Source organism: Salvelinus namaycush, chromosome 18 (assembly GCF_016432855.1).
Source record: "Salvelinus namaycush isolate Seneca chromosome 18, SaNama_1.0, whole genome shotgun sequence".
Taxonomy (NCBI): domain Eukaryota; kingdom Metazoa; phylum Chordata; class Actinopteri; order Salmoniformes; family Salmonidae; genus Salvelinus; species Salvelinus namaycush.
This window is the reverse complement of record NC_052324.1, coordinates 10,571,897-10,598,533: the sequence shown is the minus strand read 5'-3', so window position 1 is coordinate 10,598,533 and position 26,637 is coordinate 10,571,897. Positions and strand designations below refer to the sequence as shown.

General features: G+C 41.8%; 1 protein-coding gene across 1 annotated transcript; it reads left to right on the top strand.

The window, feature by feature from the left end:
• The first annotated feature begins 2,699 nt into the window (after positions 1-2,699).
• Positions 2,700-26,637, top strand: LOC120063061 (snRNA-activating protein complex subunit 4-like). The gene is made up of 25 exons (XM_039013188.1): positions 2,700-2,851; positions 3,210-3,344; positions 5,544-5,584; positions 5,666-5,771; positions 5,890-5,921; positions 6,053-6,193; positions 6,297-6,422; positions 9,504-9,582; positions 9,704-9,785; positions 11,620-11,721; positions 11,942-12,014; positions 12,106-12,270; positions 12,555-12,705; positions 12,997-13,103; positions 14,808-14,902; positions 15,058-15,149; positions 15,256-15,341; positions 15,431-15,892; positions 17,723-17,812; positions 18,199-18,379; positions 18,526-18,596; positions 22,514-22,570; positions 22,720-22,759; positions 23,248-24,884; positions 24,980-26,637. Exons 2-25 carry the CDS (start codon positions 3,224-3,226, stop codon positions 25,079-25,081), a joined length of 4,239 nt encoding a protein of 1,412 aa, XP_038869116.1. The 5' UTR covers positions 2,700-2,851; positions 3,210-3,223; the 3' UTR covers positions 25,082-26,637.

Here is a 26,637-nt window from a genome sequence, read left to right as displayed (position 1 = left end):
GGAGAGTATTCCGTCCACCTCACAACCCGAGAAAAATAAACAAAAAAACTCCATCTTTGTCAGGATGTTCTCGGCCATCACAGCAAAGGTCTTCGCAAAACATTAAAAAGTTCATCCAACGTGCCTTTTGGCAAACTCCAAGTGGGCTGTCATGTGCCTTTTACTGAGGAGTGGCTTCGGTCTGGCCACTCTACCATAAAGGCCTGATTAGTGGAGTGCTGCAGAGATGGTTGCTGCAGAGATGGTCTTTCCCTCGATCCTGACTAGTCTCCCAGTCCCTGCCGCTGAAAAACATCCCCACAGCATGATGCTGCCACCACCATGCTTCACCGTATGGATGGTGCCAGGTTTCCTTCAGACGTGACACTTGGCATTTAGGCCAAAGAGTTCAATCTTGGTTTCATCAGACCAGAGAATCTTGCTTCTCATAGTCTGAGAGTCTTTAGGTGCCTTTTGGTAAACTCCAAGCTGTCTGTCAGGTGCCTTTTACTGAGGAGTGGCTTCCGTCTGGCCACTCTACCATAAAGGCCTGATTGGTGGAGTGCTGCAGAGATGGTTGTCCTTCTGGAAGGTTCTCCCATCTCCACAGAGGAACTCTGGAGCTCTGTCAGAGTGACCATAGGGTTCTTGGTCACCTCCCTGACCAAGGCCCTTCTCCCCCGATTGTTCAGTTTGGCCGGGCTGCCAGCTCTAGGAGAGTCTTGGTGGTTACCAATTTCTTCCATTTAAGAATGATGGAGGCCACTGAGTTCTTGGGGACCTTCAATGCTGCAGAAATGTTTCGGTACCCTTCCCCAGATCTGTGTCTCGACACAATCTTGTCTCGGAGCAGTGCGTACAATTCCTTCGACCTCATGGCTTGGTTTTTGCTCTGAAATGCACTCAACTGTGGGACCTTATATTGACAGATGTTTGGCTTTCCAAAACATGTCCAATTAATTGAATTTACCACAGGTGGACTCCAATCAAGTTGTAGAAACATCTCAAGGATGATCAATGGAAACAGGGTGCACATGAGCTCAATGTTGAGTCTCATAGCAAAAGGTCTGAATACTTATGTAAATAAGGTATATATATCTATAAATATTTTTTTTTTAGGTGAAAAATGTCTTAACCTGTTTTTGCTTTGTCATTATAGGGTATTGTGTGGAGAATGTTGAGGAAATGTTTTCATTTAATCAATTTTAGAATAAGGCTGTAACGTAACAAAATGTGGAAAAAGTAAAGGGGGGTCTGAATACTTTCCGAAGGCACTGTACCACGACTAAGGGTTGTTCCTTGTACGACGCAACGCGGAGTACCTGGGCACAGCCCTTAGCCGTGGTATATTGGCCATATATCACAAACCCCCGAGGTGCATTATTGCTATTATAAACTGGTTAGCAACGTAATTAGAGCAGTTAAACTAAATGTTTTGTCATACCTGTGGTATACGATCTGATATACCACGGCTGTCAGCCAATCAGCATTCAGGCCTCGAACCACCCCGTTTATAATAAAAGTTAGCACAATGAAAAGCATAGCGCATAAGGGAAGTACCAAAACACTTCTATATAGGGGAGGCGCATGCAAGCAGATGAGGAATTTGGCTAGAATGAAAGAAATGATATAGTAAAACCTGCAAAAGTGCGAATGTAAACCAGGGAAAAAACACACTAGCCTCCCCCTGTGCCCAATAAGGTTGAACTGCTCCAGCAGTTTGTCATAATCGTGTGGTGGCTTTGATAAGCTTGTGCTGCAACAGAGAGGAAGAGGAAGAGGAAGAGAGAGGCCCAACTCTGAGGAAAAATATGTCTCCCTCTAGCAGGTGGCGTTTTTTCAGCGTTTCCCCCACCGAAGCATTAGTTTAATTTATTTTATTGAATATCCAAAACATACAATATACTTGCAGTGAAGTCGCTCAACAACTACACAACACCAGTCATCCAACAGACTCCCATTCAGAGCGACACACAGAAACATCTACGGTCAATGCCTTGCTCAAGGGCACGTCGACAGATCTCCCACAAGGCAGAACCCTCCCAAGCGTTTTTGCATGGAGGCCAACGAGAGTCGAATTGGTCAACAAAGTAATGAATGGCTTATTTGCTACCTGAGGTTTATTTGCAGTAATAGAAGTTTCGTAATGCTTACGTTATGAGTTTACTGACATAACTAGGACACGTGATATCCCGGCAACTTTGAGGAAAAACTATTTATATTCGAGTTGTCTATGTGTATTCATGGTATGAGGCTAGTAGCATACTAGCATCTCTCCCATTGAATACAGGCGTCAACAACCGTTATCGAATAATCAAAAATTTATTACAATAATGAGATGTATTCACCAATCCAAAGAAAGGATAGGCGGGAGCTGGACAGCCCACCGTGCCTCTTTGTGGACAACGATTCCCATTGTTATAGCGAAGAGACATGTAATCTTGTCAGTATATCGATAATCTTTGGTTTCAACAACGGAGCGGCTCTGTACAAGGCTGTGACGTTTACTGTGATACCCGCGTTGCATTGTGGGTATTTTAGTATTGCAACATAATATTTGATTATTTTAATCAAGTAATAGTATTTGAGTAGGAATATTCGATGAATATGTGTCTAAATTGTTTATGCATGATAAACAATAATATAATTTTAAAAACAACATAAACGTTGATTCTTTCACAGTTGCATTCTGGGAAATATGTTAATATTCCAGCAGTGTCGTTTGTAGCACGTAGAGATCTTAAGTGAAATTGAATGTCAGACAATTTCATTGGGACTTAGCTAGTTAAATATAGTTAAATATATTTGTTTCTACGTAATATTTTATGTATAACATAAGAAGACACATCTGTTAACTTGGATGACAGTCTTGGTAAGAAGCGTTTAGCAAGCTTTCAGATGCTCCTGGTCAAGACTGCATGGCTGGCTAGCTAGCTAAATTAGAACACTTTTGACTGATGCTGAAGTTGAGGGATGTTGCTTTTTTTTTGCACGTTGGGTTTAGTTCAGGTGTTGTTTGCTAGTTACTAAGTTACGTTAGCTACCTGCAAATGTTGTGTTGCTGCTCGAAAACCCTGCTGCTCGCAGGGTTTGGATTCCAGCACGCTCCCCCTGCTTCCTTTCAATGTCAGCTAGCTACTGTAACGTCCTGTATTTTCAATGCATATTGTCCTGTAATAAATTGATCCCTGGTTTTGTTATCATTCATTTTACATTGTTTTTTTTAAAAGGTGTCTCATCCATTATGTCCTCGGATGACCTTCTTGCACAGAGGGAGAAAGTTGAACGCCAGATTTTGGTGCTCGAGCGCACCCTTGGTCCCGAAAGCAACTCCATTGAACTATCTTCAGACAGTTGTTCATCTGGTAGGTATCTGAAGTATATTAAAGCAGTAAGTTAAGGGTGCGTGGGTAAAATCATTAGGGAAGCCATATTACAACCTATGTGTTGTGATAATTGCGTTGTTTGCTCTATAACCCTGTTAATTCATATCCTTGCGACCATGATATATATATATACACCAATGTAATGAAACAAGCAGGGAGCAGGTCTCGAACCCTCGACCTTCTAGCCCGAAGTCCAGTGCGGATATCGACTGCCGCTCGAGCATGCTTTTGTGGCACAGTCGATAGCTCGCTGGACTTCGGGCTAGAAGGTTGAGGGTTGGAGACCTGCTCCCTGCCTGTTTCAGTATATTGGTGTCAGAAGTGATCGGACCTTGCATCCACGACAGTGCGTGTGCTTGCGGTGAGCGCGTTCCTGTAAGACTTAGAGTCGCAAGCTAGCGTGAGGACGCGCTCTTTGAAAGGAGGGAGTAGTGTAACGACCCTGGGTTTATAAGCTCAGATATCGACTCTGCCGCTTGAGCATGCATTTGCAGCACAGCCGATAGGGCACTGGACTTCGGGCTAGAAGGTCGAGGGTTAGAGACCTGCTCCCTGCTGTTTCATTACATTATCTAGTAATGAAACAGGTAGGGAGCAGGTCTCGAACCCTCAACCTTCTAGCCCGAAGTCCAGCGCGCTATCGACTGTTCCCCAAAATAATTCTCAAGCGGCGGAGTCGATATCCACGCTTATAAACCCAGGGTCGTTACAATATATATATATAAGGCCGGGCGAGACTAAGAAGACAGTTGCAGAATAAATTCAACCACATCTTGGTTTATTACAAAACCGGTAGCAACCTCTGTCCCGTGAAGTCCACACAGCATATTGACAGTTACATGACCTAGCAAGTTAATGTTAACGAAATCTTCGGACCACTAAACAACTATTGATTTAGAACCACCGAGTTACCGCAAGTCGCAAATTTCAACATCATAAAATCTCCTCTGCTTAGTCTAATACAGTGACTATTTAGTCCAATTAATGTCAGCTAAATATGATGTGGCTGTCCATGGTTCTGATTTCTGTGCGTTTGTGCAAGTCGAAAAACATGGCTCACCCTACTTGTAGAGAAATGCCAATGACCTTTTTTTCATGTTGACGAAACGGTCTATCACTCTGTCATACAGTACATGCTTATGTTTTTTTTGTTGTCCTAGGCTACCTGGCTAAAATGCTTGCTCACTAGCCTAACTTCTATTCATGGGCAACGTTAGCTAGTTAACATTAGCCTTCTACAGATTGAACTTCCATCCTCTAAGGCCAGGGCAACAACAATGTATGAATTAATGGTTGGATCAGAATCGCCATTATAATCATTGGCCAGTACGGCGAATTAAGTAAAACCACAAGTCCAAATCCCTATCTCCATGGCTAATTTAGGAATGGGTCAATTCTAGCTAGCTAGCCACCGGAGCACAACACCACAATGATGCAACTATTCATGGTTTTCTGTCAATGAGGTATACGCTCAATGGGATTTGATAGGAGTGATGCCAAATCCAAGCTGGCTTCCCTTGACACTTTTTTGGTGCGCCAGGACCATTCACTGTTGAGCTCGCTCAGTTTAGCTCAACGCTGATTGGCACATTTTGTAATACATTTTTGGTCAAGGGAGGCCAGATGCTCGCTGGCTTCCCATGCCTTCAATGCTAAGGGCGACAACAATGCCATACTCGTTTGGACCAGACCGCATCAGATAGATGGCTTCCATGTAGAGAGACAGAGGGGCGCTGTTTCGCTCGCTTGGATGCTTTCTCTTGTGAAGTACATTCAGCCTCTTGCAAATTGAAGGAAAATTATGAAACACAGAAAATGATTACGTTTATTCATTATTTTTTTGGGAAGGGGGCGGGGGGTTGCTTCTGCATTATTGTTGCAGTGAGCTTGCAGAGAGAGACCCTGACCCCCAGTTTTTCAGAAGTTATCGATCTAGGTTTCGCCTATGGATAATATTAAATCTATAGCAATTACAAATCATTGACTTGAATGGGTACTTCCATTCTATTAATTATATTTCTATGCTTTTAATCCTATCGATACCTTGAAAAACTGGACCCTAGTCTAATCATAGAATGCAATTTAGTCTCCACAACTCCTTGGCTGTGTTTGCTTGGCTAAGGGCTTCCTAAATGTACTTTAACTTTTAATATATATATTTTTTTTTGCTGTTGTCAGATGATGGATCAGACGATAATGCATCTCAACCAGAAGATTTGGTAAGACTCATTGACATCACCAATAGTACTGTGTGATTTATCTCAGATGAATTGAGAAATAATGTTAACCTGCTCTTCTAGGGTCCTCCGGGGAACCTGGAGGCAGAGCGGGAGCAAATACAGAGAGAGATTGAAGAGTTGGAGTGCACTCTTGGCCCAAATGCATCTAATGCTGAGATTCTGTCAGGTAGCCATTGCCCTTGCCTTGTGTTCTTTAAAGAGGTTATGCATTGTTTCATGAATACGTTTTCCTGCTAATATGCATTTCTACCACGTGTGACTTCTTTTATAATGTGTTGAAACAGATGAGGAGGTCCAAGGAAGTGAAACAGAATCGGTTCGTTTTGATTATCATTTTCACTATTCTACCACTCCAGTTTTCAGTTTATCACATGATGTAAATAATACAGTATGTAAAGTAAGGTGTCTGTAAAATGCCTGCCCTCTCCTTTCTCCCACGTCTGGTAGAGCAAAGAGGACAGTGCTGAGGAGCTGGATCTACCCCAGAACACAGATACATGTCTGCAAATGAACCTTGTTTACCAGGAAGTGTTGAAAGAGAAATTAGAGGAGCTGGAGCGACTGTTATCAGACAATCAACACCAACAAGTAAGAGGCCAACAACTAAAAGCATACAGCTTTTCTTAAAGGTGCCGTATGGAATCTGTTAAATGAAGCTGTGCGATGTAATAATGTCCGTCTTTCCCAACAGAAAGAGATTATGACTCAGCTATCTGGCACAGGAACTCCCCAGGCTACCACATCTGGACAACCCACACTGAAGCTTTTCTTGGGGAGCTTTCTGAAGCCCTATTTCAAAGATAAAGTCACATTTCTGGTAGGTATCAGACTGCAGATTCAGTACAATATGAGCAGGGTCAGGCGGATATACAGTACCAGTCAAAAGTTTGGACACACCTACTCATTGAAGGGTTTTTCTTTATTTGACTATTTTCTACATTGTAGAATAATAGTGAAGACATAAAAACGATGAAATAACACATATAGAATCATGTTGTAAACAAAAAAAGTGTTAAACAAATCAAAATATATTTTATATTTGAGATTCTTCAAAGTAGCCACCCTTTTCCTTGATGACAGCTTTGCACCCTCTTGGCATTCTCTCAACCAGCTTCACCTGGAATGCTTTTCCAACAGTCTTGAAGGAGTTCCCACATATGCTGAGCACTTGTTTGATGCTTTTCCTTCACTCTGTGGTCAAACTCATCCCAAACCATCTCAATTGGGTTGCGGTCGGTTGATTGTGGAGGGCAGGTCATCTGATGCAGCACTCATCACTCTCCTTCTTGGTCAAATGGCACTTACACAGCCTGGAGGTGTGTTAGGTCATTGTCCTGTTGAAAATCAAATGATAGTCCCACTAAGCCCAAACCAGATGGAAAGAGTTATCGCAGCAGAATGCTGTGATAGCCATGCTGGTTAAGTGTGCCTTGAATTCTAAATAAACCACTGACAGTGTCACCAGCAAAGCACCCCCATAACATCACACCTCCTCCTCCATGCTACATGGTGGGAGCCACACATGCGGCGAACATCCGTTCACCTACTCTGCATCTCACAAAGACACGGCTGTTGGAACCAAAAATCTCTGATTTGGACTCATCAGACCATAGGACAGATTTCCACCGGTCTGATGTCCATTGCTCGTGTTTCTTGGCCCAAGCAAGTCTCTTCTTATTATTGGTGTCCTTTAGTAGTGGTTTATTTGCAGCAATTCTATCATGAAGGCTTAATACACGCAGTCTCCTCTGAACAGTTGATGTTGAGATGTGTCTGTTACTTGAACTCTGAAGCATTTATTTTGGCTGCAATTTCTGAGGCTGGTAACTCCAATGAACTTATCCTCTTCAGCAGAGGTAACTGGGTCTTCCTTTCCTGTGGCGGTCATGAGAGACAGTTTTTGTGACTGCACTTGAAGAAACTTTCAAAGTTCTGGAAATTTCCCGAATTGACTGACCTTCATGTCTTAAAGTAATGATGGACTGTCGTTTGTCTTAGCTTATTTGAGCTGTTCTTGCCATAATATGGACTTGGTATTTTACCAAATAGGGCTATCTTCTGTATACCACCCCTACCTTGTCACAACACAACTGATTGGCTCAAATGCTTTAAAAAGGAAAGAAATTCCACAAATGTACTTTTAGTAAGGCTGTTAATTGACTACCTCATGAAGCTGGTTAAGAGAATACCAGAAGTGTGCAAAGCTGTCATCAAGGCAAAGGGTGGCTACTTTGAAGAATCTCAAATATAAAATATATTTTGCTTTTAAACACTTTTTTGGTTACTACAGTACCAGTAAAAAAGTTTGGACACACCTATTCATTCAAGGTTTTATCTTTATTTTTACTGTTTTCTACATGGTAGAATAATAGTGAAGACATAAAAACTATGAAATAACATATGGAGTCATGTAGTAACCAAAAAAGTGTTCAACAAATCAAAATGTATTTTATATTTGAGATTCTTCAAAGTAGCCACCCTTTGCCTTGATGACAGCTTTGCACAGTCTTGGCATTCTCTCAACCAGCTTCATGAGGTAGTCACCTGGAATGCATTTTAATTGACAGGTGTTCCTTGTTAATTTGTAAAATGTCTTTCCTTAATGTGTTTGAGCCAGTCAGTTGTGACAAGATAGGAGTGGTATACAGAAGATAGTCCTAATTTGTAAAAGACCACATCCATATTATGGCAAGCACAACTCAAATAAGCAAAGAGAAACGACAGTCAACCATTATTGAAAGGCATGAAGGTCAGTCAATCCGGAAAATTTCAGGAACTTTGAAAGTTTCTTCAAGTGCAGTCGCAAAAACCATCAAGCGCTATGATGAAACTGGCTCTCATGACGACCGCCACAGGAAAGGATGACCCAGAGTTACGTCTGCTGCAGAGGATAAGTTCATTGGAGTTACCAGCCTCAGAAATTCCAGCCCAAATAAATGCTTCACAGAGTTCAAGTAACAGACACATCTCAACATCAACTGTTCAGTGGAGACTGCGTGATATAAGCCTTCATGATCGAATTGCTACAAATTAACCACTACTAAAGGACACCAATAATAAGAAGAGACTTGCTTGGGCCTAGAAACACGAGCAATCGACATCAGACCGGTGGAAATCTATCCTTTGGTCTGATGAGTCCAAATCAGAGATTTTTGGTTCCAACAGCCGTGTGTTTGTGAGATGCATAGTAGGTGAACGAATGTTCGCCGCATGTGTGTTTCCCACCATGTAGCATGGATGTGTGATGGTGTGGGGGTGCTTTGCTGGTGACACTGTCAGTGATTTATTTAGAATTCAAGGCACACTTAACCAGCATGGCTGCCACAGCATTGTGCAGCGTTACGCCATCCCATCTGGTTTGCGCTTAGTCCCACTATCATTTGTTTTTCAACAGGAGAATAACCCAACACACCTCCAGGCTGTGTAATGGACATTTGATCAAGAAGGAGAGTGATGGAGTGCTACATCAGATGACCTGGCCTTCACAATCACCGGACTGCATGCCCAATTGAAATGGTTTGGGATGAGTTGGTCCACAGAGTGAAGGAAAAGCAGCCAGCAAGTGCTCAGCATATGTGGGAACTCCTTCAAGACTGTTGGAAAAGCATTCCAGGTGAAGCTGGCTGAGAGAATGCAAAGAGTGTGCAAAGCTGTCATCAAGGCAAAGGGTGGCTACTTTGAAGAATCTCAAATATAAACTGTATTTTGATTCGTTTAACACTTTCTTTGTTTACATGATTCCATATGTATTATTTCATAGTTTTTATGTCTTCACTATTATTCTACAATGTAGAAAATAGTAAAAATAAAGAAAATCCAAGAATGAGTAGGTGTGTCCAAACTTTTGACTGGTACTGTATATCTCCATGTTTTAACATTACCTCTCCGACTCCCACAGGGCCCACCTGCTAATCCAGAAGCCAAAGAGAAGATGAGTAAAAGGATCGGACCCACTGACGACGTCAAGATGAAAAGATGTGAGTACAAAAATAATAATTGTTAGACCTTAGTGCTTCTTGCGTCCTTGTTATGTGACAAAACCACTATCAGAATGTGGCGTCTTGATTACTTTTTAAATTGCCGATTTTGTATTTTCAGGGGAAGGGTGGCAGAAGACTCTGCTGATAAATGCTGTCATGAAAGACAGCATGAAACGCATGATACAGCCCAAGCTGTCCAAGTAAGTAAGGAGTAAAGTGTTGTTTTCCCCTGAAGAGTATTTTATATATTTTTTGATTCATCATGTACAGTGCCGATAGAAAGTCTACATCCACTTGAGCCTATGGAAGAATCGATAACACAAATTTCAACTGCAACGTTTGAACTTTTTTCACATTTTGTTGCGTTTTAAAGTGGGATTGAAATAGCTATTTTTTGGGGTCGTTGATCTACATAAAACACACCGTAGTGTCAAAGCGAAAAGAAAATGCATATTTAAAAAAATAATAATAATAAAGTATAGTTTTTGTATAAGTATCACCCACTTTGTTTAGGCAAGACTAAATTAGTTCAAAAGTCAAATTTGGCTTAAATCACAGAAGTTATATGGATTCTGTGTGAAATAATAGGGGTTGACATAATTTTTGAATGACTACCTCTGTCCTCCATAAATACAACATCTGTAAGGTCCCAGTCAAGTATTGAATTTCAAGCACAGATTCAACTACAAAGACCAGGGAGATTTTCGAAAGCCTTGTAAAGAACGGCAGTGATTGGTAGATGGGTAACAAAAACAAATCAAACATTTTAATATATGTCAAGTTAATAATGATGTTGTGGATGATATATTAAACCACCCAGACACATACAAGATTCAGTTGTCCTTCTGAACTGAGCTTCAGGACAGGAAGTACACTTCTTAGGGATGTCACCCATGAGGCAATAGGTGATTTTTAAAAGGCTGCAGAGTGTGGCTGTGATTTGAGGATGGATCAACAACATTGTAGTGACTCAAAAATAATGACCTAAAGGACAAGAAGAAAAATATGCAGAATTAAAAAATATTCCAAACCATGAATGTGTATACAAGGCACAAAAGTAATACTGCGGAAAAAAAACATTTTTTAGCCTAAATGCAAAGCCTTATGTTTAGGGCAATGTGGTGGCTGCATCATGGTGTGGGTATGCTTGACATCAAAGACTGGGGAGTTTTTCGGGATGGAGCTAAGCAAAGGCAAAATCCTAAAGGAAAACCTGCTTCAGTCTGCTTTACCCCAGACACTAGGAGAGGAATTCACATTTCAGCAGGACGATAAACTACAACACAAAGCCACACCTACACTGGAGTTGCTTACCAAGAAGACAGTGAATGTTCCTGAGTGGCCAAATTATAGTTTTGACTTAAATCTGCTTGAAAATCTATAGCAAGACTGGAAAATGTACATCTAGTCATGATCCCCAACATCTTGACAGAGCTTGAAGAATTTAGAAAATAATAACCGGCAAATATTGCACAATACAGGTGTGCATGAGCTTTGCACACTTGCTGAAGGTGTTTCTAACGTGTATTGACTCGGTGAATACTTCACGCTATATTAGTGTGTTAAGTTTTTATTCATCTTTTAAAAAATATTAGATTTTTTTTTTTTTTAGAGTATTTTATGTAGATCATTGACAAAATTACAATTAAATTCATTTCAATCTTACTTTGTAAAGCAACAAAATGTGAAAAAAGTATAGATGGATTTTGAAATGGTAATGTGTTATTTGCTCCTGTGCTTATCAAAATGTAGCAAATCTTCTGATTTTTACACAGGCTGTATGAAATGTAGGTTAACACTTATTGAGGATTGGTGTCGGCCCATCTGGAGGCTTTAACAACTGAAAACGTTCTACTCTAGCTGAAAATAGTAGTGCAGACCTATCATAGCTGTTGTATTTTATTCCTCTTTGTTTGGTGTTTTCAAGCACTTTGAGATTATTTCTGTAAAGAAAAGCGCTATAGAAGTTGAATAGATTATGATTATTAACCCAATGGCCTTCATGAATGACATAAAGTTTCTTTTGTCTCATAGGGTAGAATACCTTACACAGAAAATGGTCAACGCTGAAAATGTGGAAAAGCAAATCCTGCGGAAACAAATCACTGAAATTGAAAAGGACATTCAGGCCATCAGGTGATTACCGTCATAACTCTTTAATGGGAAATAATGATCTAGCCTGTTAATTCCAAGATGCGTCTGGTTATCTTGTCAGACAGGTCTGTTTTGAGTTTGTTCTCACTGTACACTACGCGGTTAAATGGATTTGAATTGTTTAATCAATATGTATTGTAATGTTCATTCCTGAGTCAAACCATTGCTGTATAACTGTTTCCGGATCTGCTTTACCTTGCAGTGCACTGAAGGAGGATGACCTGATGGGTGGCCGCTATGATGAGCATGATTGGCAAAAGATTTCCAATATTGATGTGGGTTGAGTAACTTCTGTCATCTCCCCTGTTAGTGTTCCTGTTGTCAAAAAGGCTTAAGTGTTGACTCTGAAATCGTATTCCTATCCAGTTTGAAGGCATCCGTGAAGCTGAACACATAAAAAGCTTTTGGCAGAACTACCTGCATCCCTCCATTAACAAAGCCAGTTGGAAGGAAAACGAAATTGAGATGCTCAAGAAAGTCGCTGTAAAACATGGGCACCACAACTGGGATCAGATTGCTGATAAACTTGGGGTAAGAGCAGACGTATAGTATGGGCCAATCATGACTCATGGTCATTACCCCTTCCTATCAGTGGGATCCAGAGGCGCTATTTCCAGTCCTGATTTGCACAGTTTGATTGATTGGGCTTTGCTTAGAGATAAGTGCCTGACTGAACTGTTAAAGTTTCTCTGTAGTAGGTAGATCAAGTGTAAATCCCTGAACGTCTTAACACAAACAATTTCTTTGAATGTGTAAATGATTCAGCGTTATACATTCTGAACTCATGTCCCCCCCCCCCCGTCTGTCACACACAGACCAACAGGACAGCCTTCATGTGTCTCCAGACGTACCAGCGCTACATCTGCACCGACTTCAGGAGGAGGAGGTGGGGCAGCGTGGAGGACGAGATCCTTCGAGAGCTGGTGGAGAAGATGCGTATCGGGAACTACATCCCGTACACCCAGAGTAAGTCCCCGCCACCCAGTGTACACCCTGGGGGTTTACGCATGAACATTTTTTTATTGTTTGTGCACATCGATGACGGTTGTTGTTATTGATGTCCCCTTCACTGTTATGCTCCAGCGGGGCGAAAGCTCTCGGGATACTACTTACTGTCCACTGCTCTTGTCTACTAACTAGTTTCTCTAGTCAAAGTGCTTGTTCAATACAAGATACTGTAGCTTGTCGTTGTAGTGCATCGTGTGTTGGGTTCTGGAAATTTCACTTGCTTTCTCCGTGATTTCTGTTTTACTCCAGTCTCCTATTTCATGGAGGGCCGGGGTTCATGCCAGCTGATGTATCGGTGGACTCAGGTTCTAGACCCCACCCTCAAAAAAGGCTATTGGTCTAAAGAAGAAGATGAGGTATGGTCAGGAGGGTTTGGGGATTTTTTTTGTTGGGAAATTGATGTGATTCATTGAATCTGTTACAAGGACATTTTGAGATATGTACACTACCGTTCAAAAGTTTGGGGTCACTTAGAAATGTCCTTGTTTTCCATGAAAACATACATGAAATGAGTTGCAAAATGAATAGGAAATATAGTCAAGACCTTGACGAGGTTATAAATGTTTTTTTTAAATTGAAATAATAACTTTGCTTTCGTCAAAGAATCCTCCATTTGCAGCAATTACAGCCTTGCTGACCTTTTGGCATTCTAGTTGTCAATTTGTTGAGGTAATCTGAAGAGATTTCACCCAATGCTTCCTGAAGCACCTCCCACTAGTTTGATTGGCTTGATAGGCACTTCTTACGTACCATACGGTCAAGCTGCTCCACCAACAGCTCAATAGGGTTGAGATCCGGTGACTGTGCTGGCCACTCCATTATAGACAGAATACCAGCTGACTGCTAATTCCGACTGCTAAGTCGTTCTTGCATAGTTTGGAGCTGTGCTTTGGGTCATTGTCCTGTTGTAGGAGGAAATTGGCTCCAATTTAAGTGCCGTCCACAGGGTATGGCATGGCGTTGCAAAATGGAGTGATAGCCTTCCTTCTTCAAGATCCTTTTTACCCTGTACAAATCTCCCACTTTACCACCACTAAAGCACCCCCAGACCATCACATTGCCTCCACCATGCTTGACAGATGGCGTCAAGCACTCCTCCAGCATCTTTTGTTTTTCTGCATCTCACGAATGTTCTTCTTTGTGATCCGAACACCTCAAACTTAGATTTGTCTGTCCATAACACTTTTTTCCAATCTTCGTGTGTCTGTGTTCTTTTGCCCATCTTAATCTTTTATTTTTATTGGCCAGTCTGAGATATGGCTTTTTCTAGAAGGCCAGCATCCCGGCGTTGCCTCTTCACTGTTGACGTTGAGACTGGTGTTTTGCGGGTACTATTTAATGAAGCTGCCTGTTGAGGACTTGTGAGGCATCTGTTTCTCAAACTAGACACTAATGTACTTGTCCTCTTGCTCAGGTGTGCACCGGGGCCTCCCACTCCCCTTTCTATTCTGGTTAGAGCCAGTTTGCACTATTCTGTGAAGGGAGTAGTACACGGTGTTGTACGAGATCTTCAGTTTCTTGGCAATTTCTCAAATGGAATTGCCTTAATTTCTCCGAACAAGAACAGACTGACAGGTTTCAGAGGAAAGTTGTGTTTCTGGCCATTTTGAGCCTGTAATCGAACTCACAAATGCTGATGCTCCAGATACTCAACTAGTCTAAAGAAGGCCAGTTTTATTGCTTCTTTAATCAGGACAACAGTTTTCAGCTTTGCTAACATAATTGCAAAAGGGTCTTCTAATGATCAATTAGCCTTTTTAAAATGATAAACTTGGATTAACTAACACAACGTGCCAATGGAACACAAGAGTGATGGTTGCTGATAATGGGCCCCTGTACGCCTATGTAGATATTCCATAAAAAATCTGCCGTTTCCAGCTACAATAGTCATTTACAAGATTAACAATGTCTACACTGTATTTCTGATCAATTTGATGTTATTTGAATGTTCTTTTTCTTTCAAAAACAAAGACATTTCTAAGTGACCCCAAACTTTTGAATGGTAGTGTATAGTTATTTGATAATGTAAGTTGTGCTCCGATTTTTGGTTGTTGTTGCAGATGCTACTGAGAGCAGTGGCTAAACACGGGGTGGGGAACTGGTGGAAAATCCGTCAGGATGTGCCTGGCAGAAATGATGGCCAGTGTAGGGACAGGTGAGGACTAATATGGACTGATCGATGGCCAATGTATTAGCTCTTAAGCTTTCACAACATTCCCTGACCATTTCCCTGATGGCCAACCCATTTTAGTTCACTCAAAAAGTGTTAGAACATACGGTCACTGACACAAACTTGGTTTCATTCTGTAGGTACGTGGACGTCCTGGTTGGGAACGTGAAGAAGGGGCCCTTTGACGAGAAGGAAAAGGCACAGCTCAGACTATTGGTGGAGAAATATGGACGTAGGAATTGTTATAGAAAGCTGACTCGCACAGAAACTATATCAAAATAATCCATCATCTTTCTTGATAATAATCATCTAACAGTTCATTTTGTCCTTTTTTATAGGCAAATGGTCTAAGATAGCTGCCGAGATTCCCAACAGAATTGACAGCCAGGTCCTTCACCAGTGGAGGAGAATGACCGGGTACAAGGTCAGTGTTGACTATGTAGCGTTCATGTCCCTCTTAACTCAATCTGTGACACTGGACACAGTTAATTCTTCTCTTGTTTTTGTAAACAGCCCAGACAGAGGGACAGCTGGAAAAGATCATTGCAGCGAACGAGAAAGGTCGCGGCTGTGAGGAGCATCAAGAGTAAGTTGATGAGGCTAGACGATGATGTGCACTCAAGCTCCGACGAGGAGGAGAACGTCGAGTTTGAGTTTATGGACAGTGACGACGAGAAGAAACAGAAGTTCATTGAACCGCACTGGTCTGATCAGGAAAGTGACATTATCAAAGACTACACCCAACCAGACATGGAGCAATGGATCCCCGTGCTAGAGAAGGAGTTTGAAGGGCTGGGGAAGGTGAGGAGCATGATGGTTGAACGACCCAGCAAGAACACAGCGCAAGAGCAGGCAACGACGGACAGCCAGGATGCAGCAGGCAAGGTCGTAGTGGTACGTTCCACCATCCTGGACCGCTTTGATAAGCCTGCTGCCACTGTCATCGGACAAAACCCCCCAATACTAGCAAAGAAGGTACCGGCATTTATTTATTTCTAAACAGTCATGTGGTGTGTTGCACCATTATGTGTTTAATTTATGCACATTTTCAACACCTGTCCCTATTGTCATTTTGTTCCTAAATAGCACTCATCATAAAGCACACTGTGGATCTGCATTGGTAACCATAAATATTTACTTAATCAGAGTGTATCACTAAACAGGATCATTAAGCTAGGCAGTTAACTTCTTATGGCTGGGATCCCGTTAACGGGATCGATATGACAATAGCCAGTGAAAGTGCAGGACGCCAAATTCAAAACAACATATCTCATAATTAAAATTCCTCAAACATAGAAGTATTTTACACCATTTTAAAGATAAACGTGTTGTTAATCCCACCACAGTGTCCGATTTCAAAAAGGCTTTACTACGAAAGTACACCAAACGATTATGTTAGGTCAGCACCTAGTCACAGAAAAACACAGCCATTTTTCCAGCCAAAGAGAGGAGTCACAAAAAGCAGAAATAGAGATAAAATTAATCACTAACCTTTGATGATCTGCATCAGATGACACTCATAGGACTTCATGTTACACAATACATGTATGTTTTGTTCAATAAAGTTCATATACAAAAATCTGAGTTTACATTGGCGCATTACTATGTTCAGTAGTTCCAAAACATCCGGTGATTTTGCAGAGGGCCACATCAATTTACAGAAATGCTCAAAATAAACATTGTTAAAAGATACAACTATTATGCATGGAATTATAGATACACTTCTTAATGCAACCGCAGTGTCAGATTTCAAAAAAGCTTTACCGAAAAAGCACACCATGCAATAATCTGAGTACAGCGCACAGACAACAAATCAAGCCATACAGATATCCGCCATGTTGTGGAGTCAACAAAGTCAGAAATAGTATTATAAATATTCACTTACCTTTGATCTTCATCAGAATGCACTCCCAGGAATCCCAGTTCCACACTAAATGCTTGATTTGTTCGATAAAGTCCATAATTTATGTCCAAATACCTCCTTTTGGTTCGCGCATTTAGCTCAGTAATCCAAATTCATGACGCGCGAGCAGACAAAGTCAAAAAGTTCCGTTACAGTCCGTAGAAACATGTTCAACGATGTATAGAATCAATCTTTAGGATGTTTTTATCATAAATCTTCAATAATGTTCCAACCGGAGAATTCCTTTGTCTTCAGAAATGCAATGGAACGCAAGCTAACTCTCACTTGAACGCGCATGGTCAGCTCATGGCACTCTGCCAGGCCCCTGACTCAAAGAGCCCTCATTCCCCCCTCCTTCACAGTAGAAGCATCAAACAAGGTTCTAAAGACTGTTGACATCTAGTGGAAGCCGTAGGAAGTGCAATATGACCAATATCCCACTGTATATTCGATAGGCGACGAGTTGAAAAACTACAAACCTCAGATTTCCAACTTTCTGGTTGGATTTTTTCACAGGTTTTTGCCTGCCATATGAGTTCTGTTATACTCACAGACATCATTCAAACAGTTTTAGAAACTTCAGAGTGTTTTATATCCAAATATACTAATAATATGCCAATCTTAGCTTCTGGGACTGAGTAGCAGGCAGTTTACTCTGGGCACTTTATTCATCCAAGCTACTCAATACTGCCCCCAGCCTTAAGAAGTTTTAACATTAATCAGCGGTTTGGCATGTGGCGTCAATTACACCATGCTCATTTTAAAGTGAGTGTCACTGTTTATGACCTCTGAAATATGATTATTATTTTAGAATATGTTGGAAAGTTAGCAAGCTAACCCATTGATCCGGCTTTGTGACATAAAGTAGCATGTGACATTCTCTGTACGTGTTCCTTCTAAAGGATTACAACAGTGACCTGGCCATGCTGAAGGTGTGCTACGGAGAGGTGAGAAACCTGATCGCTTGGAAGAAAACCAATGCCAGAAAACACGTAAGTCGCCAGGTGACACTCTTTGTGGTGAAACAGGTGTTTCAATTGCTTTTTTTTTTTTATCCTAAAAAAAGTTGTTTCCAGTGGGTACATTTTTATTCATTTGTCTGTATACATTTTAATAAAAATATGTTGCTTATTATTATTACAATCCATCAATGCATCTGACCATTTCATACAAATACGTAGATTATAAACTGTTGAATCAAGGTTAGAAGGGAGTGAACAAAATATGTTGTCATAGTTGTGTGCTCGACGCGTTAGTTGCATGGCCCATCCAGCTCAATCTATGACACAGATTTAGCTTTGTTAGTACAGAGGTCTTCTCCTTGTGAAGCCTGTGATACAGGTCTTCTGTTTTCTATCCCATGCATTTGTCTCTGCAGAAAAACAGTGGGTCTATGAGCGGTGAACAGGGGACAGCCAACAAGTCCTCAAGACAAAAGGAGTCCTCTGCCAACAGTGAAACCTGCATCACTCTCAACTATTCCCTTCAGTTGGCAGTCACTCCCTGGGTGGGCAATGTGCTTATGCCCCCACCACCTTCTTCAAACAAGCGCTGTGAAGGTACTTTACGAGGTGTCAAGGCAATAAGTCACAACTACTCTCTCACTTGTAGAAAACGACAATTTGCATTTTGGTGGCTTCATAATGGTTGTTTCAGGACTGAACCGATGACTTGACTTGATCCTACGATCTCTTGTTTTTTTTAGCGGACATGGTGCGAGAGAGAGCAGAGAGCATTGGACTCACCAATAGCCCAGTGTTCTTGTTCTTTCTGCAGGTAGGGAATGAACCCACAAATATAACATTTTCTATGAATGAGCACAATTATGTCATTTCATATTATGCCAGTCAGGTTTTACTTAAGGATTCAAGCTCCTAGGCCAGCGTTTCCCAAACTAGGGGTCGAGATCGCCTGATTTGAAAATAGGGTCGTGAGAGAAACTCTGAAGTGAAATAAATTATATTGTGCTTGGTTAATAGAACCGGGGTTACGTCACAGTGGTTGTGGTTGTAATAAACGGGGGGGGGGGTAATGTTTTCTTCCTACAAATGTGCCTCTATCTTTTGAACCATTTAAGCTACAAAATATCACTGAACGACTTTCAGGAACACATTCACTGAATGTACAAAACATTAAGGACAGCTGCTCTATCCATGATATAGACCTGCCAGGTGGAAACGATGATCCCTTATTGATGTCACTTGTTAAATCCACTTCAATCAGTGTAGATGAAGGAGAGAAGACGGGTTAAAGAAGGATTTTTAATCCTTGAGACAATTGAGACATGGATTGTGTGTGTGTGCCATTCAGAGGGTGAATGGGCAAGATAAAATAGTTAAGTGCCTTTGAACGAGGTATGGTAGTAGATGCCAAGTGCACCGGTTTGTGTCAAGAACTGCAACGCTGCTGTTTTTTTTTACCTTCAACAGTTTCCTGTGTGCATCAAGAATGGTCCACCACCCAAAGGACATCCAGCCAACTTGACACAACTGTGGGAAGCATTGTAGTAAACATGGGCCAGCATCCCTGTGGAATGCTTTCGACACATTGTAGAGTCCATGCCCTGACAAATTGAGGCTGTTCTGAGGGCAAAAAAGGGGGGAGTGCAAATCAAATATTAGGAAGGTGTCCTTAGTGTTTTTTGTACACTCAGTGTATATTTACCCACAAGCCGAGCAGGACTCATTAGGACAGAGTGAACAGACCAGGCACTAACTCAGACTGAAAGGGAAAAAATAACATCAATGATGTTCTTTTCTACACAAAATATCATTCAAAATTCTTGCCTGATGATTGTCTGTACTTGCCAATACCTTTCTGATGCATTTCAGTCATTCACCATACTACCTTCGTATTGAAATACGGTACTGTCAAAAGTAGTGTCAGACTGATTTGTAATAGACTGAATAGAATTAAAAAGTAAACATTGGCTGATTACATTCACTTTTTTATATTCAAATGGGGTCATGGGCCAAAAAGGTTTGCGAACCCCTGATGTAGACCTATGCAGATATTCTGGCCAGTATAGTAACATACACTACCGTTCAACAGTTTGGGGTCACTTAGAAATGTCCTTGTTTTTGAAAAAGACGCCTCACAAGTCCTCAACTGGCAGCTTCATTAAATAGTACCCGCAAAACACCAGTCTCAACTTCAACAGTGAAGAGGCGACTCCGGGATGCTGGCCTTCTAGGCAGAGTTGCAAAGAAAAAGCCATATCTCAGACTGGCCAATAAAAAATGTAACAATTAAGATGGGCAAAAGAACACAGACACTGGACAGAGGAACTCTGCCTAGAAGGCCAGCATCCCGGAGTTGCCTCTTCACTGTTGATGTTGAGATTGGTGTTTTGCGGGTACTATTTAATGAAGCTGCCAGTTGAGGACTTGTGAAGCGTCTGTTTCTCAAACTAGACACTCATGTACTTGTCCTCTTGCTCAGTTGTGCATTAGGGCCTCCCTCTCCTCTTTCTATTCTGGTTAGAGCCAGTTTGCGCTGTTCTGTGAAGGGAGTAGTACACAGCGTTGTACGAGATCTTCAGTTGCTTGGCAATTTCTCGCATGGAATAGCCTTCATTTCTCAGAAAAAGAATAGACTGACGAGTTTCAGAAGAAAGGTCTTTGTTTCTGTCCATTTTGAGCCTGTTATTGAACCCACAAATGCTGATCCTCCAGATACTCAACTAGTCTAAGGCCAGTTGTATTGCTTTTTTAAATCAGAACAACAATTTTCAGCTGTGCTAACATAATTGCAAAAGGGTTTTCTAATGATCAATTAGCCATTTTAAAATGATAAACTTGGATTAGCTAACACAATGTGCCATTGGAACACAGGAGTGATGGTTGCTGATAATAGGCCTCTTTACGCCTATGTAGATATTCCATAAAAAATCTGCCGTTTCCAGCTACAATAGTCATTTACAACATTAACAATGTCTACAGTCGTGGCCAAAAGTTTTGAGAATGACACAAATATAAATTTTCACAAAGTCTGCTGCCTCAGTTTGTATGATGGCAATTTGCATATACTCCAGAATGTTATGAAGAGTGATCAGATGAATTGCAATTAATTTCAAAGTCCCCTTTTGCCATGCAAATGAACTGAATCCCCCAAAAACAATTCCATTGCATTTTAGCCCTGCCACAAAACGACCAGCTGACATCATGTCACTCTGTCATGCTGATTGAGTTCAAATAACAGACTGGAAGCTTCAAAAGGAGGGTGGTGCTTGGAATCATTGTTCTTCCTCTGTCAACCGTGCTTATCTGCAAGGAAACACGTGCCGTCATCATTGCTTTGCACAAAAAGGGCTTCACAGGCAAGGATATTGCTGCCAGTAAGATTGCACCTAAATCAACCATTTTATCAGATCATCAAGAACTTCAAGGAGAGCGGTTCAATTGTTGTGAAGAAGGCTTCAGGGCGCCCAAGAAAGTTCAGCAAGCGCCAGGACCGTCTCCTAAAGTTGATTCAGCTGCGGGACCGGGGCACCACCAGTACAGAGCTTGCTCAGGAATGGCAGAATGCAGGTGTGAGTGCATCTGCACTCACAGTGAGGCGAAGACTTTTGGAGGATGGCCTGGTGTCAAGAAGGGCAGCAAAGAAGCCACTTCTCTCCAGGAAAAACATCAGGGACAGACTGATATTCTGCAAAAGGTACAGGGGTTGGACTGCTGAGGACTGAGGTAAAGTCATTTTCAAAAAGCTTGTCTGGAGAAGACAAGGTGAGCGCTACCATCAGTCCTGTGTCATGCCAACAGTAAAGCATCCTGAGACCATTCATGTGTGGGGTTGCTTCTCAGCCAAGGGAGTGGGCTCACTCACAATTTTGCCTAAGAACACAGCCATGAATAATGAATGGTACCAACACATCCTCCGAGAGCAACTTCTCCCAACCATCCAGGAACAGTTTGGTGATGAACAATGCCTTTTCCAGCATGATGGAGCACCTTGCCATAAGGCAAAAGTGATAACTAAGTGGCTCGGGGGAACAAAACATCGATATTTTGGGTCCATGACCAGGAAACTCCCCAGACCTTAATCCCATTGAGAACTTGTGGTCAATCCTCAAGAGGCAGGTGGACAAACAGAAACCCACAAATTCTGACAAACTCCAAGCATTGATTATGCAAGAATGGGCTGCCATCAGTCAGGATGTGGCCCAGAAGTTAATTGACAGCATGCCAGGGCAGATTGCAGGTGTCTTGAAAAAGAAGGGTCAACACTGCAAATATTGACTCTTTGCATCAACTTCATGTAATTGTCAATAAAAGCCTTTGACACTTATGAAATGCTTATAATTATACTTCAGTATTCCATAGTGACATCTGACAAAAATATCTGAAGCAGCAAACTTTGGAAATTTATATTTGTCATTCTCAAAACTTTTGGCCACGACTGTACACTGTATTTCTAATACATTTTATGTTATTTTAATGGACAAAAACCCTGAACTCTTGAAAGGTAGTGTACAGGAAAGATTGAACACGTTTTACAAATGTTCTTTATTGGCATATCAAGAGCACATGACTAGTTATTATGGTACACAATTAATGCATCATAACATCAGCCCACAATATCTGAAAAGGGTTAACTGATTATAATACCATATTTTGAAGCCGTTGTCAGCGATCCTGATAGTATGACCAATATATTATGCATGGCTCATTTTCTAATGTTGTGATCTGAAACAGGTCCTCCGTTTAGATGCAGAAGGCTGTAAGCAGGTCATTAAAATGCGTAACAACCAAGTGAGTATAATTTACTACACTATAAACAAAAAGTTCTCATACTTTACAACCTTCATACGGTTTTACATTTTTGCATCTAAAGTCATTACTACTTATAATCAATTTGAACAGGGCTTATTGTAACAATTGTGTCAATTTATCTGTTTCAGGTGGTACTCATGGGAAACAAATCTTGGGAAGTGAAACAGGGTAACATCATATTTGTATATGGCCTTGAATATGTCATACCCTGTGAAAGTTATGGCCACTTCCACATCGTTTACCATTCTGTTTTGAATTGACTTCGTGATTGTGTCATGAAATTCATGTTAACAGGGTAACGTGTCAGTTAAGATATAAAATGATGTGTGTTTTGTAGAGGAATTTTCTTCTACCAGATGCCTTTTATGAAGTTCTGTGCTTGAAGACCAGTGCGCTATGTCTTTGGGCATTGAAGACCATTAAAAAGAAACTACCAACATTTAAAAACTACAAGGCTGAGGAGCAGTCACTTCCTGGTTACTTTCAGTGTATTTTTTACAACCCAAAATCACTTATACATTAGCTAAGAGACTCAGTACTCAGATCAGTGATGGTCAACTGCACAGTATTTTTTTTTTTTTTTTTTTAATACATCTTTTCATCGATATTACATTTATATGTGAGTTTAATGTAAATACCCCCTGTTTTTTATTTAGTTTTTCTAGCTTCATTGAAAAACCCAAAGCAACGCCATGGTCCCAGAACAGTGGCCAGTATGCTAAACCAGAAGGGAAACGAGCAGCAGAACAGTAAGCAGCAGAACAGTCAACTTGTGATGATCCCTCAGACCTTTGTCATTGCACCGCCTGTAGTACAGTCCATCCCACATCCTGCGGTCCCCTCCACTCCAACTTCCAGACAACAACTCATGCCTTCCGCACTTACCCAACTCAGACCCTCTACCCCCAGTCGACCTATACCCTCCACACCTGGTCAACCTGTACTCTCTACCCCCAGCCTACCCATACCCTCAACACCTGGTCAACTTATACCCTCGACCACCAACCAACCTATACTCCCTGCTCCCCTTTCCCTTTCCAACCAATCCTCAACTACAATAGACCGGGTGAATGAGGAGGCTAATGAGAATCATTCAGGAAAAAAACGCAATCGTAAACCTACTGAGAAAGCACAGGCCCTCAAGGATGCTGCGATTGCTAAAAAGTCTGTGGAAGAGTCGCCCAAACGCAAGAAAGCCCGTACCAAAGAGAGCCTAGTTGTCCAGTCTAACGTGGTTATGCCCCCTCCACAAACTGCCTGGGTCCTGATGCCCATTGGACTTGTGCCAATCAGTGGCATTGGCATCCAGATGACACCTCAGAATCTACCACGAAATGCTCTTGCACCTGCTTGTCCATCTCCTATTATTATCAACCAGCAAGTCCCTCTAACACTAAATGCTGCTGCAACACAGGCCTCTCCCAATATGACCTATGTCTGCCCATCTCCCTCTACGCCTAAAGACCCATCTGCCCCCATGGTATCTCCTGCCTCATCCATAGCACAGGGAACTGCCTCCCCATCTGTTTTAAACTCTCTCTCCACCTCCATTACCATCACAAGCAACACTGCTCTAAGAATGACCAACCCAGTGAAACGCATGAGAATAACCAACCCAGTCATGCAGACTGTGGCAACCACTTGTCCTCAGCTCAATGCAGTTTCACCTGTTCCCATGAACACGGTCATCTCGGCTCCCATCAGACCACAGACTGGCCATCCACAGGCTTTAGTCCTCAACGTCCCTCCAGGCTCCCTTCCAGCCTCATTCCCACAGGGGGGAGGCCTCCGAATCGTGCAGCTTAACCAGCTTAAAAGTGTCCCTCCACCCCGCAATCCGGAGCTAATGCAGTTTGATCCCAACCTGATGTTCACGGAGGACCCGGCACAAGTGAGAGAGTGGTTGAGCGGCAAACAAGGAGTTGCGCTTCCGGATTTGGACGTCACTCTGCCCTACCTACCCCCCTTTGTCAGCAGTCTTAATACCCTATCGGGTCTCCTGAAATGTAAAAAGACGTTGGCAGTTCGTGCAATGCAGCTCCTGCCCCCAGAGGAGAAAGAGAGCCAGGAAGAGCAGCAGCAGGTAGCTGCAGTGCGGAGCTTTGTGGCAGAGCGCTTCAGCCATAACCCAGGCTACCTGCTCCTGAAGGCTCGCTTCTTGTCCTGTTTCACCATGCCTGCTCTTTTGGCTACTATCAATCCAGTGAAACTCTCCAAGTCCCCCACCTCGGACCACGGTGATGTGGAGGAGGAACCTTTCAGGAACCGTCCAGTGGAGCAGACAACACTCCAGGTGAGTTCAGTCTCAAACCATGTGTTCGTAAACACTGCCATGCTGTCCTCATCCTTTCACTGAACCACTGAGCTTGTGTTATGATCTTTTCTCAGGCTCCTCTGCTAAGCACTGACGGAAAAGGACCTCCTGCCACCTCCTTCTCTGGAATCACCACAAGAAATAAAAGTCGCAACCTCAACACGAACACAGAGTAAATGGAATCGTTTTGGAATGATGTGTGGTCTTATGGTTTAACCAGGTTTCGTGTTTGAAAGTTCTTGCCAATTTTGTTGTGATGTCACTGTCATAGAAAGCAATGTTACTGGAATTGATAGAAGATAGCAGTGGATAGCTGTATTCTATGTCACTCAATACAGAATAGTTCAGACAAATTTTAAGCTGTCGATTTGCACTAAACCAGTGGACACCAACCTGTTCTGAGTCAAGATCACTTTGAGTCAAAATGCGTGTCGATCTACTGCTCATATTTTAAATAAACATGACTTAAAAAATGTAAGCCTACGCAACATTAACCAGTTAAAAACAGTTATGTAGCCATGAAGTTAGTGCAGTAGGCTATAGGCCCCAATACATTATCACTGCATATTCGTTCTGCTTGAATTACCCTGGCAATGTTCTTCTCAGACCATTTTGAAAATAAATATATCTATCACACACAACATTTGGTATATAATCACACTGGTAATAGATCATTTGTTTTATTACTTGTGAGGCACAGCTGAGTGAGCATAATTTGCTCAAATTTTATAATGGACTGATGGCCTGCATCTGATGGTCAATCTGAGGAGAAGGAGCAGCTCTGAGGCTTCCTCACCTGACTCGCCATCCCTCCGCTCTCCCGCCCTCTGCTGAGAAAAGGGGACACAGTCTTCCAGCTGATGGCAAAAGTCAAGTTGCACTGCATTATTTCTGCCTCGTGCACTAATGAATGTTGTTACTCCTATGACCAGAGAAAGTGAAATATTCCTCAATATTAAAGACAAGCAGCCAATAATAACACAAGCTTATCGGGATGCTTTTCTATACTCATTCATTGCAGCTGCAGTGCTGATTGTAGCGTGATTGGAAGTAGGGGGAACGTGCATTCTATGATGGCCTATAAAAGTGTTGACAGGGCTGAATAATTTAAAGTTATAAACATGAACTTATAAAAACAGCAGCTCTTTGCTGTATTCGTTGAGTCTCTCTAGTCATGGTTTTTAAATCTGACCGTATCGACTTTGCTGTGAGTTCAAGGCTTCTGTTTACAGTCTAAGGCACAAGGACACTGCAGACATGGTGATCTGAGATATCTGATTGGTCAGTGGCAGGCCTATAGGTTCACTTGATTTGCTCTACCTTCAGACACATGAAAATTTTAAAAATGGGAACACAGTCCTTCCTGTGCTAGGGCTGCTGAATCAAGTGCACCTACTGCCAACAGTGCGAGAGAAAAAAAATGGTTGGTGATCGACTAGGAATGCCTTGGAGATCGACCAGCCGATAACAATCGACCGGTTGGTGACCACTGCACTAAACTAATGGTTCATATTTGTACTTGTTTTTGTTCATAATTGAATTTTTCTTATACATATTGTGAAAAGAGAAAGTTATGTTGACCTGTACATATTTTGTAATAAATCATTCTACTTGTTTAAAAAATAAATGTCTGGATGGATCTTCAGAGCACTTGGCTCAGGTTGACCCTCAACAATTTATTTGCAGATCAGTCCATATAACCATTTTCATGGTCCATAATATACTGAACAAA